The sequence below is a fragment of the Acanthisitta chloris genome, unplaced genomic scaffold, assembly GCF_000695815.1.
Source record: "Acanthisitta chloris isolate BGI_N310 unplaced genomic scaffold, ASM69581v1 scaffold16221, whole genome shotgun sequence".
In the NCBI taxonomy this organism is placed as follows: domain Eukaryota; kingdom Metazoa; phylum Chordata; class Aves; order Passeriformes; family Acanthisittidae; genus Acanthisitta; species Acanthisitta chloris.
In genome coordinates this window covers 60,213-78,124 of record NW_008654483.1, presented here as the reverse complement: position 1 = coordinate 78,124, position 17,912 = coordinate 60,213, and the positions used below count along the sequence as shown (strand labels likewise).

At 45.2% G+C, this 17,912-nt stretch overlaps 1 protein-coding gene across 5 annotated transcripts in view; it reads right to left on the bottom strand.

Moving 5' to 3' along the window:
- Positions 1–317: 317 nt before the first annotated feature.
- Positions 318–17,912, bottom strand: part of ABL1 (ABL proto-oncogene 1, non-receptor tyrosine kinase) — a 77,380-nt gene continuing 59,785 nt past the window's right edge. For 3 of the 5 annotated variants that reach the window (XM_009083544.1, XM_009083545.1, XM_009083546.1), the window contains exons 4-12: positions 14,630–14,902; positions 10,737–10,821; positions 10,209–10,386; positions 7,819–8,003; positions 5,593–5,745; positions 4,866–4,955; positions 4,356–4,520; positions 888–2,017; positions 318–833 (exon numbers count right to left, since the gene is read on the bottom strand). In XM_009083544.1, coding sequence (XP_009081792.1) covers positions 318–833; positions 888–2,017; positions 4,356–4,520; positions 4,866–4,955; positions 5,593–5,745; positions 7,819–8,003; positions 10,209–10,386; positions 10,737–10,821; positions 14,630–14,902 — 2,775 coding nt within the window. Of the gene's footprint in view, positions 2,018–4,355; positions 4,521–4,865; positions 4,956–5,592; positions 5,746–7,818; positions 8,004–10,208; positions 10,387–10,736; positions 10,822–14,629; positions 14,903–17,912 lie in introns of all 5 variants that reach the window. The other 2 variants (XM_009083542.1, XM_009083543.1) reach the window with 1 other exon arrangement.

Here is a 17,912-nt window from a genome sequence, read left to right as displayed (position 1 = left end):
AGAACAATAAAATATTAATAAAAAGGCATGGTGTGACATCAGCATTTAGACTTGTAGTCCACAAGGCAAGAACTCCACAGATAAGACGATTACAAGTATATGAAACACAGGGAATCTGAGTTCAGAGGGTGGAAATTGCCTTTTGAACTCAGCCCTGCCCTTTGGAGCTGGGGCATCCATTCACAGTCTGTGTCCTTTGCACAGCCCTAACCTGAACGCCCCTGGTCCTTTCTCAGTCCACACATTACTCCCTCCGCAGTCGGCTTTGGCCCATTGTGATTGATTGATTGATTTGTTTGTTCTTAACCTGGCTGCTGCTACCTCTGAACAATGTCACTGATTTCTTTCACTGAACTGAGCAGTTTGCTAAAGTCCTGGGTGGCCGCAGGACCACTGCCAGCACTCGCTGGGCAGATCTGAAGCTCACGGAGGTTGTTCTCCAGCTTATTGATAGCCTCCCGAAAGGCAAATTTGTTCCTCATCTGCTGAATGGAGTCCACGTAGCTCACACAGAAGGTGTAGAGATTCTTTCCAGCCTCCAAGACAGCGCTGTGGCTTGCCATTTGTTCAGAGTTCTTGCTGATGGCGATCCGTAGAGCCTCCGTGCTTTCCAGCACCACTCCTTTAGTGATGGTGCCGCTGGCAATCCTCTCCGGGGGCTGCCGGGTCTTCCGCAGGGAGACCCTGGTGGAAATGAGGGGGATGAAGGCTGTGGATGAGGGCTGATCCCCGCCTGGGGCAGAGGGGAGGGATGAGGAAGAGGCAGCTGGGGTTGCTGTGCTCAGCAGCAGCTTTGTAGAGGACTGTGGCTTTGGTACGGAGGGGATCCCCAGCTTTTTCACACCTTCCCCTGACTGGTTTGGCTTGACAGCATCACTGCCTGCAGCCTCTCCAACCTGAGTCAACTGTTTGGATTTCGGCCCAGACACCACATCTGCTGCTGCTTCATGGCTGGGGCTGTGAGAAACCTTCCCAGGCTTGGCGACGGAGGATGAAGAGAGCGGAAGTGGAGGGGCTGGTTTCAGCTTCGACAGCTTCCCTTTGTCCTTCCCTGCCGACTCCGAGGTCTGCTTGAGCCTCCTCAGCCGTGGCTCCTCAGAGGAAGCTTTGCTGGCCCCCACAAACCCAGCAGGGTTGGGTTTGGCAGCAGAACCTTGGTCCATCGTCACAGTGGTACCTAAGGCACTGGGTTTGGCTCCATCGTCCTTGTGGAGCACACTGGAGGAAGGAGGGGCAGCAGGTTGCCTACGGCCAAGTTTTGGCGTCAGGGTGGGAGGGCTGGAGCCAGGGCTCGACTCTGCGTCTTTGAACACATCATCAGTGGTCTCTTCGTTTTTCTTAAGCAGCCGTGGAGGAGGAGTCACCGTTCCCCTGACAGCAATGTCAGTCTTGGTCTCGTTTGCCCTCTTCCGAGGCAGCGCTGGCTTTTCACTTCTGTGCCCCCCAAAAGTGGAGGAGTCAAACTGGCGTCCCGTGGACTGCAGATCCCGAGGCAGAGTCACAGATTTCCACTCGGTGTCCTTCGCTCCGTGGGGCACACAGGAGGCTGAGCAGGACCTCAAGAAACGTTTGCTGGAGTTGGAACTACTCTCCTCCTCAGCAGCCACCCCTCGACTGCTGCTCATCGTGCTGGACTTCTTCCGTAAATGGGGAGACAGGAATCCAGAGTTCCCAGTGACCACCCCGTTGGTGACACCAGCCCCATTGCTTGGGAGCTGGAACTTGGAGGGGTCAGCAGTGTCTGCAGAGGGAGCAATGAAAGCTCCATTGCCAGCATCCCTGCACTCCTCCTCCCCGCCCGCCCTGCGGTCCGAGTGGCCATCCATCTCCCTGAAGGAACTGCTCCGTTTCGGAGGTGTAGGGGCAGTCTTCTTCTTCTTCTTGATCAGGGCACTGAAGAGGTTGTGCTTTTTGTCTTTGGGGAGCAGCCGCTCATCCTCATTCAGACTGCTCTCCAGGGCAACCCTCTCCTTTCGAGGCAGCAAGGGAGAAATCGCAGGTTCATGATCCAGAGGGTCTGCAAGAAAAAAAGAGTCTACTGAGCATTGCTCCAACAGCCAGAATAATTGGTTTTCTTACAGGATCACACCACTGCAGCACCTGAAAAAAGGTGCAGGTTCTGTAAAGAGACACAGCTTTAGAGCAGAATTAAAGCAAGTGCAGCCACACTCAAGCCTGGGCTGAACATGGTCCCTGATCCTGCATCCATTCATTCCTGAGGTGCCTGCCAAACTACTTTCCCTGTAGGCTTCCAATTGAAACAGCAACGTAGAAACACTACATGTTTGTTTTCAGATTTCCATCCCCACATCTGGAGACTTGTCTAAACTTCACAGTGTGAGGAAGATAAATAGGAAGAAGCCTTTCCTTCAGTCCCTGTGCTGCTGCTGTCTTTTGAATCGCTGACCCCCTGAATTAATAAGGCACTTCTGTAACCCACCTCCATCCCCAGGCTCCTCGTTCATTTTCCTGACGTCATCCTTTGTGGGGAATGGAAATAACTCTTTCACAAGCAGAAATCAAAATCCAGATACGACACTTCAGGTCACACCACTGCCAAGATGCTCATCTCTGTACAGTGAGGGAGGAAAGGGACAGTGCCAGCCTCCTCCAGCAGCACTGCTGCAGAGGGAAGGGATGGGGTGACCCTCTCTCCGCTCACAAGAGGTATTTAAAAATGAATAATGGTTTATAATAAATTCATGGAGAGTCCTGAAGGTCTCTGTGTTTGACTGACAGGGGGGCTCGTTCCCAGGCCAGGCACTCCAATGGCATTCTAATCCAGAGGAGAAATGCCTGCAGGGCAGCATATACATTTACAGCTTGACTAGGCAGTAAGAAGGGAGATGCAGCAGAGTCATAGGGGAAAGCAGGATGCTTCTTAGTCACATAGTGGTGATCATCATGCTGTGGGTAGGATTTTGGTTGAGGAATGGATTTTGGTTGAGGGGAGAGGATTTGAGAACAGCTGTGTGCTTTGAGAAGGCAACACAATTCCCCAGGAACACGTGCAGTTAAACCATTCCCAGATGAATTATGGGGATGTGGACAGCCAGAAGAGCCAGGCCACGGCCTGAGTGAGTATAGACACAGTGGAGCTGCAGAGATCCAGAGAAAACTAGCAGCTAGCACTGAGGATCAGCTTCCAGCTGCTGGACTTGCTATGGAAACACTGACAATTGGAAGAGAAACCTCAATAAAAGTTTAATGTGAAAAATTTTCTTTCACAATAAAGAGTGAAATGATTCCCAGCATAATGTTAAAATCATATTACTCCTGCTGTCCTTGAATCTCTCAAAGCCCTTACGTATTTAAATGAAATTATTTTACTTCAAAAGCTTGCAACACTAGGCAATTATATTTCCTAGATATGGTAAATAACATTCCTTTCCAAGTAACTGATACTTTCTTTTCCCAATATTTTAAACCCCCTTTTTTTCCCCCCTTCTTTGTCTGGATGTACATTTGCTACTGAAACGTGTACTACTAGGTGAATCTGACATTACACAAAAAGGTCACTCACATGAATGGTCAGAAGAGACATCCTCAACAGGAGCTGGGAAAAAACCCCACTGTATTTCATTTTTACCTGCTTATTTTTCAAACTAGCTAAGTACAAATCTCCTGTACTCATTCAGCATTTTACCACCGCTTTTATTACCTTGGAATGGTAGGTAAGTGCTTGAAGAAACTGATTGGAAGTTTAATTTTATGGAAGATTCTGTAAATACCTCTTTGTCCCTTGCTGAATTTATATTTGGTACCTGCCAAGAGCAATACCCTGCTGTGCTGTGAGCACAAATCTGGTAGGATGGAAGAGTGAAGAAACCTCCCTTATGGGACTTGCTAAACCCGAGCTATCACCCTGCTTTAAATTATGCAGTGTGGTAGTGTAAAGTGGCTAGAACACAGCAGATTACCCAGCACTCAGATGCAGTGGGAGATCCCACAGATAGCTCCTACCAGGGAATGGGAAGAGGATATGATCAGAGAGCTCTTAGCTCAGGCTCTGCTCTATAGGGAGCTGCAGGTAACAGCCACTAAGTTAAAAGAACTCCTAGGGATTCTCTAAAGAAATGCCAAGGATAACCTCAGCTGGTTAAGGATTCACACTCCTAGCTGCTGTGTATATCTGGTTCCAGAATTAACAACCTACCTTTGCAAAAACTAATAAAAGGAGTTCTGGACCCAGGACAGCAAACTCAGCAGCCTGTCACCCAGAAACACAGCAGTGGTACACAGAGATGGCACCTGTTATGAGGCACAGCTCTGCCTACGTGAAGACCTGGAGCTAGATGTGCATTTTGTTTTCCCCAGTATTTCCTGAAGGAATAATGACTTTAATTAAAACCTACCACATTCCCCCTGGCCTCGAGCATGTGCAGTCTCCAAGCCCTCGTTGGCATCTTTGCTTTCAGCAGCTCTCCTTGATGTTCGTGTCTTGGTTGGTAACTCTGGGGCTTGGAGGAAATTGCTCACTACACTCCTCATGCCCTTCTTTCCCAATTCCTTCTCCACCTCTGCAAGGCACAGAAGAAAAACCATCACTACAATCAACAGAAGATAAAAAACTATTGCACTAGAGTACAAATCTCGGAGTTAACAGCACAAAAGGAACATGAACAACACCAAGCAGAGGTTCCTTGAGGCTGTTCAGCCATTTGGCCCTTTAAAATGAGATGTTTGACCAGAAAAAAATCCCACATGTAAGCATATATCTGCTTTTTACACCATTTACACCAGGCAGTATAACACAGGACTGTGTTTCACTGTAAAGCAGCCTGTGAATAACATGTAGAGTTAAGGATGCAGCCAGTCCTTTCCCCATCCCTGGAATTGCTGCTCCAAGAAGGAGCCAGACCTACCATCTGATATGCTGGATTCCTGAAACATGGTTTCAAAGGCCTGATGGATCTCAGCAAAGGAGGGTCTGTCAGAAGGGCTCCACTGCCAGCCTGAAAAAAAGACACACCACCACTCAAAACTTGCCTTCAGCGTCAGACACTCAGTACCCTGCACCAGACATCACAGTTCCCCTTCTTATACCTTGAGTGAGATAAAATACTGACACGGAAATCTGATTTACAGGGTGCTGGGTGTCTGCAACCACTTTGGCTCAGTGACAGCTGCAGACACCTAGCACCCTCTCAATCAGGTTTCCATGTCAGGATGTGACAGCAGGTGCTAAGCACTGCTGGAGAAAAGTGTATGGCACTGAGTCACAGACCAAAAGCCCTCAGTGAAGAGTAACAGTCAGTCCTGCAAGAAGCCAAATGAAGCTCCTACTTCATCCTTGGAGGACAAGCTTTTCTTTAAGTTGTCAGGAAAAGGAGACAAAGAAAGCAGTGAAATCCACAACAAATCTCTCCCCTGGGCCTGTGGGCTCCCAGCAGAGATGAACAGCTGGTTTCACAGCGTGTTCATCCTCTGGGGAAAGCAGTTCTATCCAAACACTTCCGCACAGCATTGCACCTTCCCTGGAACTAGCAGGGGGTTGCTTGTGCCTTGCTGTACGTGGCCAAATCCTGGCACGTTTTACTGCATCCCTGCAGAGCTAAAAAGCAGTTGTTTGCAGGGCTGAGGAACACTTACATGCTCTCATGAGCTCATAAACTTTCTCAGGACAGCCTTCAGGGCGCTCCATACGATAATCTTTCTCCAACAGCTCATAGACTTGAGACAGGTCAATCCCAGGGTAAGGGGACATACCATAGGTGGCAATTTCCCACAGCAGAACACCAAAGGCTGCAGCGAAGGAAAAAAAAAAGACAAGGGAAGGAAAAAAAAAAATCAATAAGCTTTGTTTTCACCTTAAATTTGAGAGGATGTTGAGTGGGAGTAGTCCCTAAACAGTGCTGCACACTTTGACCAGCCCTGGGTGGCTCAGATCCCATGCTCAGCAGCAGCTTAAATGTTAAAGAAGCGTAACAAGCCTCTTCGTCAGCACAGACAAGTCTCCAGCGATATGACAGGGTAGAATTAGACTAATTTTCAATGTATCGGTTGTCTCAAACCTGAACGCCTTGCGATCCTTCAAGTCCTATTAGAGGCACAATTAAGAGACTTCACAGTGGATTAGCTGAAACCGCTTCAGTGCTGCACTGCAGTCACTCCCTCAGTGTGACAGCTCCTCTCATTTGCAACCTCTCCCTGGAGGACTCACACATTTTAATAGCCCTGTGTTTTTGGGGTGCCCTTGTTTAGCTGTAGAATGCTTTAGAAGGGAAGTCTGGGAGGCAGCGGTGAGAGGAAAGTTTTGGCAGTTGCTACAAGACAGGGTGAGATGCTTCAGTCCCAGAGAAAGCTGAACAGGGAAAGGGTCTTGAAACAGGAGAGGCATTCAAGCCACAGGAGCTGGTGGGGATGCAGGTCAGCACCAGGGTCAGGCAGCTAACCCAGGAGTCAGGCATACAGAATAAACCCACCACCAGTTCAACAACCTGCATGTAATTAGTTCAGTCACCCTATTCTGTTCTTAACCTGAAGAGAAAGCGATTACAATTCTGCATAAGTAAGGAAATCACATCACATTACATGGTAACACCACCAAGGGCAATTTACATTAGACATTTCTGTGCACAATTTTCTTTGATTGCTGTCTTGAGGCAGTGAGGTGAAAACATCTAAACTCTGGTGTGCCCAGCAGCAGCCACAGCCTCTGGGGACAACTGGCTTGCTCTAATCAGATCCAAAAGTCCTCTGCTTCAACTCTCTCTACACAAGGTTACATTAACCCTAACTAAAGACACCCAATATTCCTTTGGGATCTTTCCTCCCTGAGTGCTCTACTACTGAAATGCAACAAGGATCCTGCAGCCACCACAGCAGTACAGCAGCATTCTGAGACTCTGGTGCACCACATGCAAACCCAAAGCAGAAGCACCACCTTTGTCACCAATCCTGTGATTGGGAGGCTGTTCTGGGTTTTCCTTCCCCATGTACAGAACATTTTGCATCAGCCATCCACCTCAAAGTTTCCTCAAAACAAAGCCTTTCTCTGCACACTTTCCCCCAGCTGCAGAAAACTTTGTCTCTGCTTCACTGCTGCCTGTTGGTTTATATATAGAAGATGCCCAGGATATCATTTTCCAAGTGCCTTTGGGACCACGTCCCACAAACTTCTATCTCTTGTCACTGGGCACTTTTGAGAATTTGACCAACAGCTATGGCAGAGATATAAAACCCAAAGAAAGGCTGATAAAAGTACAATGAGATTTTCTGCGGTCAGATTTGATAGAATATAGCTCCATTTAGCTAAGCCTACTCTTATCACCAGCACTTCAGGGCTCTTCAATAACCATTTGTCATCAAATTTTCCCTCTGCTTCTCCTCAGCTCATTCCAAAGATTATTCTTTTAAAATGCAGAAAGATGAGCTTGGAGCTATCACTAGACAGATACACACATAATTATTTTTTTTTAAAACATAAAATGAACCAGATTTTTTCCTCCTTGAAGTAGTTAGAAAGTTTCTGGCTATAGAACAATATATCACTTCATAGTCCTGTTCCAGAACTCCATCAAGGCAGTGGCATAGGTGCCCTCCAGTCCCATTTCATACATTTCTATCAACACTACAGTATCCTTTATTTTCATATTTGCCAACAATTCAAACACATCAAGTCAGGCTGGCATTCTCTGTGCTCTGCTCTAAGACTGCCCAAGCAGAGATTGGTCCCTGCACTCTGACAAGCTCATAGAACAATGTGGCTCAAACCAGGGAACGTGTTCCCTCCTGAAATGTTCCACAATGGCCTCATTTCACAGCTCTGGAAAAGAAGACTATAATCTGCATTAATTTGTGCACGCAGATTCTTACCCCAGACGTCGGATTTGATGGAGAACTTGTTGTAGGCCAGACTTTCTGGTGCTGTCCACTTGATGGGGAACTTTGCTCCAGCATGGGCAGTGTATGTGTCACCTGTCATTAACCTGCTCAGGCCAAAGTCTGCCACCTTCACCAAGTGGTTCTCCCCTACAAGGCAGTTTCTGGCAGCAAGGTCCCTAAAAGCAAGACCAAAAATAGGCAATGAGAAGTCTTTACCATCTCTCTTTTAGCAACAGCAAGGAAACCTGCTGTTCCCCAAGAAACCTGGGCCTGTGTGATTATTTTAATCCGAGTATTACACAGAAGTTCTGTAGTTACACACATACATCTGAGAGGGAAAGTTATTTTCCATTCTGGCTTTGTAAGACTGTCATCCAAACTTTATTTTTTTCCCTAATTTGAAGTGAGAGCTGAAGAAGCCCCCTCACTTGCAATAAAAGCTGCCACCCTCAGGATAAAAATAATTTAAAGAAATGTCAGTGCTGAAGTTATCAATAGCTGAGGATGAGCACTGAATAAACTGAGGCTCAATGCCTCACTTCTTGCCCACCTCTCCAGCACTCTGGTCACCCCAGCCAACACCAGTGGTTCTCCACAACTCCTCTTCCAGTCCTTGCTCAAGCATCAGGATTAGCTCCCAGCTCTGCTCTTTCTCCTCCCAAGAGTACCACGTTTTACAACACAACTTGTCCACACCAACTTTTGGCCTTTGCAGACCTGTTGCAGCCTCTGCTCTCAGTACTGACATTTTTGAAGGACGGGGCAAGAAGCAAATTCAGCTTTTCCTCCACATTTTTTGCCCTGGCTCCACCCTGGCAGGTGAGAGATATGCATGTTGTATTTGCCACTTCCCTGGCTCACACATGCTGTTTGCACCCTTGGAAATGCTTCAGGAGTATAAAAATGTAAAGCACAGAAGTACATTTCTCCTAATATTGGGTTTTGTTAAAAACACTTTTCCAGATTATGTCACATTAAACTACAAATTGATTCTACCAGGAAGCTCCAGTGAGATCTGTAGATACGAGGCAGACACTGTTGTTTCTTTCCCTTGTTCTGCTCAATCAGAATAAATTTGAAGAAAGAAAAAAATACATCTTACTAGATGCCCATTAAATTTTCACAGCGTTTTTGAATCTACCTTCTTATCAGTGCTGATTACTACAATGTGTACCTAAATAAAAGCTCCTCTTCATAATCAAATTCCTCCTCCTTCCTGATTCATTAAATGAGGTCGGAGCCCAACATTTGAATCCATGGATGTGAATTGAGACAACACTCTTCAAATAATTGGGTAGGTGGTTATGGGGGTGGCTGATAAGGGAAAATGCTACTATTTATTTTAGATAAATGGGTCATCAGAAAGAAGAGGAAATGAAATGAATGGCAGAGCAGACAAATGAGATTCATACAAAGCAGTTTTTAAAGTTTACTTCCTGCAGGCTGAAGAGACAAAATACTTTCAACAGAGCAAATCAAAGCCTGGAAATTTTAATTGGCAGCATCGCTGTTCAATTTATTGACTGATAGCAACGTTTCAAGAGGCTTTTCAGCCAGCAAGGGCAGTGCATGACTTGGAGGAGCACCTAGAACTTTACACACTATCTTCATATTTGTCTCTACGAAAAAAAAAAGCACCTAGAACTTTACACACTATCTTCGTATTTGTCTCTACGAAAAAAAAGCCCCACGTGCTAATTCCATATTCCAGTTAATTGGGCAGGAAAGGTCACGCCACGACACAGAGAGCATCTTGTCCAAAGCTGAGTGACTCTGCAGCCCTCGCACAGGATGTGTCATTACATTGCTAGGAGCCCATTTCTGCAGACCAGGAACGCAAAGCTCCAGCCATAATTGCAGCACATATAAAGGTCAGAGTCTCTGAGACTTTTAAGACTGCAGAGATGCTTATTAAAGTGCATACGCAATCTGGACAATAGCAGGCAACAATCCCTACAGAGGATGGAAAACAAAGTGAAACAAACAGGGAAGAACATGGGCTGAGGAGGAGCTCAGAGGTGGTTCTGCATCCAGCAACACCAACTGCAGCTGTTTTCAATGGCTGTTAGAATCATGAAGATCAGTAGCTTATCTGGTCCATTGAAAGTCTGTTACTTAGGGCTTAAATTTATATTTAAGGCTTTTGCCCAAAATATAAAAGTACCAATGTGTCTTTGTCTTCAAAGGTAAGAGAAAATCCTTGAGAGAAATCCCATCCTACACACAGGTTAATAGACTGTGTCAGAACACAATGCACTAGTGTGTTAGATACAGGACATCAACAGCATCACAGCTAATGCTGTGATAACCTGAAAGGCAGGAAAATAACATCAAGGGGTGTTCTATGCTTGAGATTTAGGAGTACTCACTGTCCTTCCTACCTGTGAATGAAGTTTTTCTTCTCCAGGTACTCCATGGCTGAGGAGATCTGAGTTGCCATGTACAGCAGCACCACAGCATTCACCTCCTGCCTGTTACACTCACGCAGATAATCCAACAGATTCCCATACGTCATGAACTCCGTGATGATGTAGAATGGAGGTTCCCGTGTGCACACCCCTGGGGAACAACAAAGTTTACAGTGAATGCTTGAGAACATCAGGTTTTGGCCTCGAGGGCAAATTGTACCTCTGGAGGGTAGAAATATGGGGCTCATGGAAAGAATGAGCTCTGCTTGCAAGTAGTTAATAGAGAGGTTTAATTTTCTGCTTCAGGCTCTGGCAAATTAAACATTAGGGAGACGAGATCATTAAAAATCATGTATTACTGGTACAAATTGTGAATTTTGCCAGACAATAAGTGCCTGTATTTAAAGCCTTGGTATGGTAAGCAGCTTATCTGCTCCTTAACATCCATATCACTGCACAAGGGTTTAGTTCAAATCCCTCTGCTTGGTATTTATCACTTACCTAATAATTGCACCAAGTTCGGATGCTTGATCTCCTTCATTACTGCAGCTTCTTTCAAGAACTCTTCCACCTCCATGGTATCCTCCTGCAGAACAACAGCAGAGCTTTGGCAAAGACAGTGTGCACAAAGGAGGAACAGATTTTTTGTATGAGGACACAAAAAGAACTGCAAACTGACAACATAAGCCACAGTCCTTTCAAGGTAATTTCTCCCTGTAGCCATATCACAAAGCCAAGGAGTTAGGAACATTGGTTATTATTTTGTCTGATTTAAAAAAATACATATTTTTATCGTTCTTATTCTAACTCAGCTTTCTGGGGCAAGAAAATCCATATCCCTTTTGTGAAGGGTCTCTCACAGGAACACTGAAGAGCTGAAAAGGAAAAATGTACTTGGTTCCTAACAGGGAAAAAAAACAACCAGGGAACATGAAATAACAAGTACAGAAAAGAAAAGGAACAAGAACCAACACAAAAGGAAGGATCCACCACAATCAAATGCTCGAGGGGCCACTGAAATGCAAGGCCCCAGACTCAGTGGGCAGGAAGAAGAAATCCCTCTCTCACAACCAACAGCAGCCACTCCGTGATTGAAAGCCCAAGGTTTCACAGATTCATTTCTGGCATTTAGAGCTGACCCATGACGCAACTCTTCTGGGCAGACGTGTCACTACCGATTTGTTGGACGCCATAAAGTTCCTTGGCACAGCACAAACCCAAGGAAGATACAATCTTGCTCAAAAGACATATTTTTTCTGAAGCAAATATGCCCCAAATGGCCAGAAGGTCGTTTCAAAGTGGTGCAAAAATACAGATCTATTCCTAAAGCAATGTTTCTTTCTATATCCATATTTTTTTCGCTGATGGATTAATGTTGACAGGCTACATGGACAAAGTGTTTTAAGGAAGGATTGGAAAGGATTTACTGCTGCTGGTGAGAACGATAACAGTGGGGCTGCCACTGTGAGATCCAGCCAGCTCTCTGCTCTGCAGTTAGCAGTGAGAACATTTTTCCAACAGTTTCATTCAATCATTTACTATTCATTGCCAATTAGCTTGATTGGCAGCTGCGATTTGCTGAACACACTGTCAAAACTAATAGTCCAAAGGTCCTTGTAAGCAGAACCTTAAACTGTTCTCTTTGGCAAAGGAAACTGGGTTAATAATCCAGGTTGCAAAATTACCCTAAATACGCCTTTATCTTGTGCATGACACAAACCCTGGAAGGTTTCTCCTCTGCACAGCTGCTCCACTGTTTGAAATCTCCTACCTCTCACTGACCAAATTAATAGGAAGGACACATAGAGAGAATCACCGTTACAATCATCTCCCTGAAAACCTGATCTCATGCAAAGGAGCAGGCTTAACCAGCTTCCAGCTCCCACTGTACTAATCCATGGAAGGAATAAAACAGTTCTGGCTATACAGGGTTTTCCTAGCAGAGCACAGGGCCATACTGCAGCATTGAGGGACACCAGGGTTGTGTGTTGCCTAATTAGAACACAGGTTTCTCTGCTGGGGAAAAAACAAGAAGGAAGAGAGAAAAAAAGCAAAAGCAAAAGCAGAGACAGTCCTGCAGAGACAGTGGCTGCAGAGTGGTGATTTGCAGTAAGAAATGTGCTGAGCTGACCAGCTCACAGCAGTTCAGCCATTAAATGGCCCTCAGGAGGACGTGCTGTGGCTGCACTTGGTCCAACGCTGCGCAGGTCACAGAGCTCTGCTCCCTGTTCCTGCAGCCACTGCCTGCCTCGTGCCCCTTTCCACCGGGGGTAAACACACCATTCAGTGTGTGTCCTGTTCGAACAGATCCCTATAAATACTCAGAGAGCTGCCAGTCATGTATTTCAATGGGCAACATCTCAGCTCCCAAACACTGTGCAGCTCTCCCCAGTCAGACTCTGAGGAACAGCATGTGCTGCTTCGATCGCCTTCTTCTACAGCTCTGTGCCAGCCATGAGCTATGTTTAGACACTTGATAGAAAACTCAACAACAAATGGGTGTTGGTAAGCATTGGTATTCAAAAAGATGCTGGAAGGACTCTTTTTTCCTCCCCTACTCTTTTACTTTTCTCGCTACTTTATCTTTCTTACAGAGATACCTGGAGTAGATGGGGAAGGAACAAGAAGAGTCATATAAAGTTTTGAAAAATATTATCTCAGAGGAAAATAAAATGAGTCATCGGAAGGTTTGTGCAGAAGCTGAGAAAGCTTGTTTTCCCCAGTAGTACTGGGATATAAATGTGATTTTAAAATGTTTCCCGAAACTTTGAAGAAAGCTATAATCCCACCTGTCAGGCAGTAGACTAATGGATTTAAAGAAGGTGGATTATAAATTTGCTTTTAAGGATGGTTTCAGTGTGCATAATTGTTGGTTGAAGTGTTTCTCAACTCTCTTCTTAGTTGTTCTTACACTCCCCAGTGGAACATGCTGCTCCATACTACATTATGAACCACTTTTAGTCATGTTTCATTAAATATTTATTTGATATATTTGAAACAGCCATGCTCTGTATTAAGGTTTCTCCTGATGCACAAACAGATTTGATGGGATAACATGCAACTGGGCTTTGTTGGTAGGTTTTAGAAAGAAGAGAATGAAAGCAACAACCACTGTTTGGAGAAGGATGGGAAGTCTGAAGGCATCAGGAATCCTCATGCTGCAGCCAGCAGCAAAAGATGCCACAGCACACGATGTTCCAAGGACAAACTGGGCTGTGTTGAACCTGGTCACATCCCAGTTCACCTGCGCTGAGAGGCTCCCGAGCCAGCCCGACCAGGGACAACACTAGGTGTCACTCGCTCCCTGTGCAAGCAGCACTCGGACTCCCCCGCTGGGAGCAGCAGGAACCTCCAGAGTACAAAAAAGGCCAAAATGAAAATACTTTGTGCAGCCATAGCAACCCACAAGTACTGAGGCAGCTACTGCTCAGAGAGTAAGGAAGAAATATTTTCCCCAAATCGAAGGAAAGGTTCTTCCCTTGACACTGAAGCATCTACACAGTTCCCTCCACTTCAAAATTTCCATTGCAAAAAAACCTCCAAAAAAACCCCAAAAGAAACAAACATAAAAACCCCTGTATTGTTTGTTTCTGCAAGACCAAACCACGTCCCCATTCGAGGAGAGAGAACATGGTGTCAAGTTCACATAAACTCCTATTAAGCAATCAAATGCAATGTGTGCTCCTGGTGCCAGAAGATCTCAAGACAGTTTTATAAACAAAAATGAATTAAGCAACGACCTTATGAACTCACAGAGCACTATTTGCATTTCAAGAGACAAGGAAACCAAGATGCAGAAATCAGGGAGCAGAGCCAGAATCACAACTGATTACCCAGTTCTTCATTAAAGCCACTTATGAATTTTAATCCATCTTAGCTTGGATACCCTTTTTCCTCCTCTCGTGTCTTTTGATAAGAAGCAGCTGTGAACAATTGCTTAAGACTTCCAGGTACACAGGGAGCTTGTCTTTCGGGAAAGATGCCACAGAAGACAGAAAATCAAAACATGTAAAGCCTCCCTGAAGCTCAGCCTTTGAATTTTGTGTTGACTGACTCGCAATCCACAATTTTCCTTAATACATCAGCTTGTGCTAGTGTGTTCATCCGTGAACAGCTCACCTTTACCACACCCTCAACGCGAGACATCACGGCACTGTTAACTTTTCTAAGATTTCATCCACTCTAAACCAAAAATTGTGCAGTGTAAGATCCTCCTTTGTTTAGATACAAGTGTTTCAGGTATCACATAAACCATAATAGGATCAAGCTCTTTCAGAAATACTCCAAGCCTACAGCACACAAAGGAAGGGTGTTGCAAATATCTAACCAAGACTAAGGGCAGACAGACAGCCTCAACTCGTTCCCTGCTGAATGGAGATGAGATTGAGTCCTACCTTTAGAGTCTTCACAGCCACTGTAAGGTTGTACTTCTTCCAGACTCCTTCATACACCTCTCCATACTGCCCTCCACCCAGCTTGTGTTTCATAGTGATGTCAGTTCTCTCGATCTCCCACTTGTCATAGTTGGGGGACACGCCGTAGATCGTGGGCTTGTTGCGCTTGGGCGCTGGGTAGTGCAGGGTGGTGATGAGCCCATCTGCCACGGTGGAATGGTGATGGACCAACTCTGCTAAGGTGTTGAAGCGGCTCTCTGAAGAGACATACAGCTGGAGACCAAAGAGAAAGAGACACCTCATTCAGGTAACACATAGCAAAGCTCATACATAGAAACTACGTCGTAATGTTGTCAAAGTGTTGTGTTGCTTCTACTCAAGCTGCAACACTATGAGCTCCACAAGCTCTGTAAGCAGCTCCAGAGTCCATAACAATCAATGCTTACATGGGAAAGGCATGGATTCAGGAGAAAATACGTGCACTTTGCTGGAACAACATGGCAGGAATGACTGCAAAGAGCACTAGACTGGCATGTTGTTGCTTGAGATGTCTTTTCAACAGGCTGGTCAGGAAGGATTGTAGGACATCTCCTGGAGAGCAGGGGGTTGTCAGCCTTGGTGTCTTGATCCATTCTTACTGTTTAAGTTACAACATTTTCACATGTCTAAAATCTCCTTGAAGTGTCACTGGGAAACCAGAGGTTTCTCTGCTTTTGGCCTAAGCTTCTGCAGAGCATTAGCATGAAGCCAGGCAGCTGGTCTGCTCCGTCCTTGTGATGGGCACCGATCGATAGCACAGAAGTAAAATCATTACCACTGAATGAAAACCTGCTGCGAGGCATGATAACCCATATTTGTCACCTTCTTAACATTTATACAGAAGATCCATTTTAAGCCTAAAATCCTGTTAAAGATAATGGACAAGTGACTCCCACCAGAGCTTTGTATTTCCAGTTTTCATACTCAAGCCCAGTCTTCTGCCAGGCAAGGTGACAAAAGCTGGGAGTTGAAATATTTAAAAAGCGATGCTGGTCACACCTGAAGGAGATGGAGAAATCTTTGTGTAAAAGTGCATTTTGTATCACAATCCAGCCTAAGCTGGACACAGACAATGGAAGAGCTCCATTTCTCTCAAGGACCAAGGTCTGGCAAGGGACAGCTTCACAGGAAGAGCAGCACCATGTTGGCCACATAGATTTCTGCCCAGTCCATGCACTGGTTCTACTGCTCACATCACATGCCAATAACCATGCTCAAACTTCCCAAATGCTTTTGGATTTGCACTCAACAGTTTCTGCATGTGCGGTGCCCATCTGTCTGGGATTTTTGGAGGCTGGGAATTTGATGGGGCTGCCAGGCATCCAAAAATCCCAGACTTAGGTCAAAATCTGCTTCTTCCACCTGGACAGAATTTTTGGGTGGAAGAAGAAAATGCATCTGTGAAGCTCTAGCAATAAGTGAATACATCCAACAGACAGAGACAGGGATAGACAAAACCACAGACATAGGGACAGGGAGGGACAAAACCACCTTCAAACTCGAGTAAGGTCTTTGTACTGGAGACTGGCAATTCCTGCATGGAAGCTCCTCCTGTGCAGGCATCTGTTTACTATACAGACTCCCAATGAGAATGAGAGGCATTGGAGAGACCTAAAGATTCTGAAGCATATGGGAGAGCAGGCAGTACATACAAAAAATTTGAGTGAAAAGAGCAGTTGTATCATCCAAGGAAGTTGGAGTGATAGAAGAAAGAACCTCTCCCCTCAGCATCCTGCTTGCCCAAATCCCTACCCAGGTTTACAAGAATGAGCCACAATCTTATGTATGTGCAGTAACTATTACAGTGAGAACTAGCAAAAACTGCTATGTGTGTCATGGATTTAATTGAAAGAGCTGCAGAAAGGTGAAATGCTCAGCTTGGGCACACAGTGCAACCCAGAAAGGGGAAAACAAACTGAGTCATGACCCTGCAGATCAGTCACAGGTTAGACTGCAAGGTACAGGGAGGCCTCTGGCTTTCCAGCTGTGGCCTTTGTGACAGAACGACGCCCCCCGTACGGCTTCTGGAAAGCGAATATTCTGTAGCATTTGTTATCCAAAAAGAGGCAGCTGTGCTGTGGACACCTATCTTTCCAGTGCTGGGAAATCACAGCCTCTGTTAAAATGGCATTTCCTCTGGTGGCAGCTGCACTTAGGCTTGGGGGAGTGAGAGAAGATGCACAGGGATCAACCTGTCCATGAACCATGTGAGTTAAATCACACCAGGAACTACTCTGGTGACAACACAAACACTTTTGGATGCACAAGGGCATTCAGAGTGGAGGGCTTTACCCTGAGCTGGAGAATCTACTTTCCCTTCACTCTTCTTTTTCTTTTGCTACAGTTGATGACAAAAAAAAAACCTCCTAGGCAAACTTAGGAACTCTAGAAAATCAAAGCATCCTCCCGGGGAGCATGTTCTCAACCCTATACCAAAATGAGTTGGATATTGTTTTGGTAAAGCAACTGAACCAAATCTCATTTCAACACCATGGTTAAAAAAAACTCAAACCCCAAAAAAACACAACCCTTTAAAGCCCACAACATTTTTCACGGTCAAAGAGTTGAAATCACCTTAAAAACAGATGTTCTGAGAACAGAAAAGTGACAACATAAGAGGCTTTCACAGCTGCTTGTGTGAGCAACCAAGCATTAGCCAGCACAGCCACAATTTAGAACAAGCTATGCCTGTTTGGGAACGACTTGAAGTACTAGCAGTGGTATGAGCAGTTCACATTTACACTGAGAATTAAAACCCAAAAATATAGATGTAGAAAAAGCTGAACTCCAGGATTATTTGGCAGTATTAGAGAAGCATGGAAAAGGAAGCTGCCCATGCTTTTATAATGGATTATATCTCATGAGAATTAAAGATATCTGTATTTAGCATGACAGATTATATCATCTTGTTAGAGATGGAAAAAGCTAAATAAATGGCCAAAAGTTTCAGAGGAAACCTGCAGCAAGATGATGACATAACAGGATTGCCCTGTCCAGGCCACAAGACAACAGTCCATGCCTTAACACACATGAAGTTTCTCATTTACATTAAAAAACCTCACCCACCCCTAAACGTGCTCATTTGTTTTTTTCCCTAACCTCTCACTGAGTATATCCAACACCGACTCCTGAAGGCCTCACTTCCCATCAGCACTACTGGAAATCTGAGTTACAGTGTGTTTAAATCTTCATCAGGAATTTGAAGCATGTATCACAAGGAGATGAAGCTCATCTAGGAATGACA